This window comes from Camelina sativa, chromosome 17 (genome assembly GCF_000633955.1).
Source record: "Camelina sativa cultivar DH55 chromosome 17, Cs, whole genome shotgun sequence".
Lineage (NCBI taxonomy): Eukaryota > Viridiplantae > Streptophyta > Magnoliopsida > Brassicales > Brassicaceae > Camelina > Camelina sativa.
In genome coordinates, this window is record NC_025701.1 from 9750046 (window position 1) to 9752706 (window position 2661).

Consider the following 2661-nt stretch of genomic DNA (forward strand, 5'->3'; position numbering starts at 1 on the left):
AAAAAAAAAAAAAAAGGCCGACATCTCTCTTTTGGGCTTTAGGTCTAAACAGATTACTAAAATCGTCTTGTAAAAGATGGGCTCAATATGGATCCAAATCAGGTCGGCTATTTTCTGTTATTAACATAAATTATTTAAGGAAAACCGCCATCTCAGTCAGTATTTTAGCAAACAATTTATAATCCACCAGACGTTTAGGGTTCCGACGTTCTCGAATCTTCTCTTAGCTTCGTCTTCTTCTCCAATCGAAGATTTTATCTGTGTAAGCTTTTCAACCTTGTTTTGTTCACTGTTCCATTAAATCTGGTTTCAATTCCTTCTCCTCACTCGTTTGATTCTGAAATCAGGTTTGCTTACGCATTAATCTCGCGGTGGGTCATCGGGGCGGGCGAATTTCATTGAATCTGCGTGGTGTTTTAATCCGGATTTGTGGTGTTGGAGCTGAATTGAGGAATGGAGGTAGAGAAATCTAAGTACAGGAGCGAAGATATGGATGTAGAGGAGGAGGATGATTTGAAGATGAATCGGCGAGATCGTGATCGGAGTAAGGAGCGGAAGAAGGATAAGGGTTCGGAGAAGAGCCGGGAGAAGGATAGACGGAAGAGACGGTCTGAGAGAGTTAAGAGTAGTGATTCTGAAGATGATTACGGTAGAGATGATGATGATGATGAAGAGAGGGAGAAGCGTAAAGAGAAGGAGAGGGAGCGGAGACGGAGGGATAAGGAGAGGGCTAAGAGACGGTCTGAGAGAAGGAAGAGTAGTGATTCTGATGAGGACGATGAAGAAGATGATGAGAGGGATAATAAACGCAGATCCAAGGAGAGGGAGAGAGGACATCGAGAACATGAGAGAGATAGAGGCAAAGATCGTAAAAGGGATAGAGATAGAGAGAGGGAGGAGAGAAAGGAGAAGGAAAGAGAAAGGGAGAAGGATAGAGAGAGAAGGGAACGGGAACGAGAAGAGCGGGAGAAGGAGAGAGTGAAAGAAAGAGAGAGGCGGGAACGGGAAGATGTTGAGAGGGATAGGAGAGAGCGTGAGAAAGAAAGGGGTAGTAGGAGGAACCGGGAAAGGGAAAGGTCACGAGAGGTTGGCAATGAAGAGAGTGATGATGATGTCAAGCGTGACTTGAAGCGTAGAAGAAGAGATAGCGGAGAACGGAAGGAGAAAGAGCGTGAAAAGAGTGTTGGTAGATCCAGCAGGCATGCAGATGGCAACGGAGATAGTCCAAGGAGAAAGAGTGTCGAGGAGGATGGTGAAAAGAAAGAGAAGAAAACCCGAGAAGAAGAACTAGAGGATGAGCAGAAGAAGTTGGATGAGGAGGTGGAAAAACGGAGGAGAAGAGTCCAGGAGTGGCAAGAATTGAAGAGAAAAAAGGAGGAAGCTGAAAGTGATAGTAAGGGTGATGCAGATGGTGAAGAGCCTAAGGCCGGTAAGGCTTGGACTCTTGAAGGAGAATCTGATGATGAAGAAGGTCATCCGGATGAAAAATCAGAAACAGAAATGGATGTTGATGGAGACACTAATCCTGAAAATGGTGGAGATGCCAAGATGGTAGACTTGGAGAATGAGACAGCTACTACTGTCCCTGAGAGTGGAGGTGACGGAGCTGCAGACGAAGAGGAGATTGATCCTTTGGATGCTTTTATGAATACTATGGTATTACCAGAGGTTGAGAAGCTTAGCAACAGTGCTCCTCCCCCACCAGTGAATGATGGTATTTTGGATTCTAAAATGAATGGGAAGGAAAGTGGTGACCAGCCAAAGAGAGGTTTTAATAAGGCCCTTGGTAGGATAATTCAAGGTGAAGATTCTGATTCTGATTATTCAGAACCAAAGGATGATGATGATCCAAGTTTAGATGAAGACGATGAGGAGTTCATGAAGAGAGTTAAGAAGACAAAAGCAGAGAAATTGTCCCTTGTTGACCATTCAAAAATAGAGTATGAACCTTTCCGGAAAAACTTCTATATCGAAGTGAAGGATATATCTAGGATGACACAAGAAGAAGTTAACGCTTACAGAAAGGAATTGGAGCTGAAAGTTCATGGAAAAGATGTTCCAAGACCCATTAAGTCTTGGCACCAGACTGGGCTAACCACCAAAATTTTGGATACTATGAAGAAGCTTAATTATGAAAAGCCAATGCCTATTCAAACACAAGCACTCCCTATCATCATGAGTGGTCGAGACTGCATTGGGGTTGCAAAAACCGGGTCAGGTAAAACCCTTGGTTTTGTTTTGCCAATGCTGAGGCATATTAAAGATCAGCCTCCCGTTGAGGCTGGTGAAGGGCCAATTGGGCTTGTAATGGCACCTACTAGGGAGCTTGTTCAGCAGATTCACAGTGATATCAGAAAGTTTTCTAAGCCATTGGGTATAAGATGTGTACCTGTCTATGGAGGATCAGGAGTTGCCCAGCAAATTAGTGAGCTTAAGCGAGGTACTGAGATTGTTGTGTGCACTCCCGGCAGAATGATTGATATCCTTTGTACAAGCAGTGGAAAAATCACCAATCTGCGAAGGGTCACATTTTTGGTAATGGATGAAGCTGATCGTATGTTTGACATGGGTTTTGAGCCCCAAATTACTCGTATTATTCAGAACATTCGACCTGAACGTCAAACTGTGCTCTTTTCTGCCACTTTTCCTCGCCAAGTTGAA

General features: G+C 43.9%; 1 protein-coding gene across 2 annotated transcripts in view; it reads left to right on the plus strand.

Moving 5' to 3' along the window:
- LOC104756448 (DEAD-box ATP-dependent RNA helicase 42) overlaps positions 153-2661 on the plus strand; it is a 5870-nt gene continuing 3361 nt past the window's right edge. The window contains exons 1-2 of one of the 2 annotated variants that reach the window (XM_019239489.1): positions 153-262; positions 348-2656. In XM_019239489.1, the coding sequence (XP_019095034.1) occupies positions 454-2656 (2203 nt within the window). In that variant the 5' untranslated portion in view covers positions 153-262; positions 348-453. The remainder of the gene's footprint in view (positions 263-347; positions 2657-2661) is intronic. The other variant, XM_010479046.1, reaches the window with a different exon arrangement.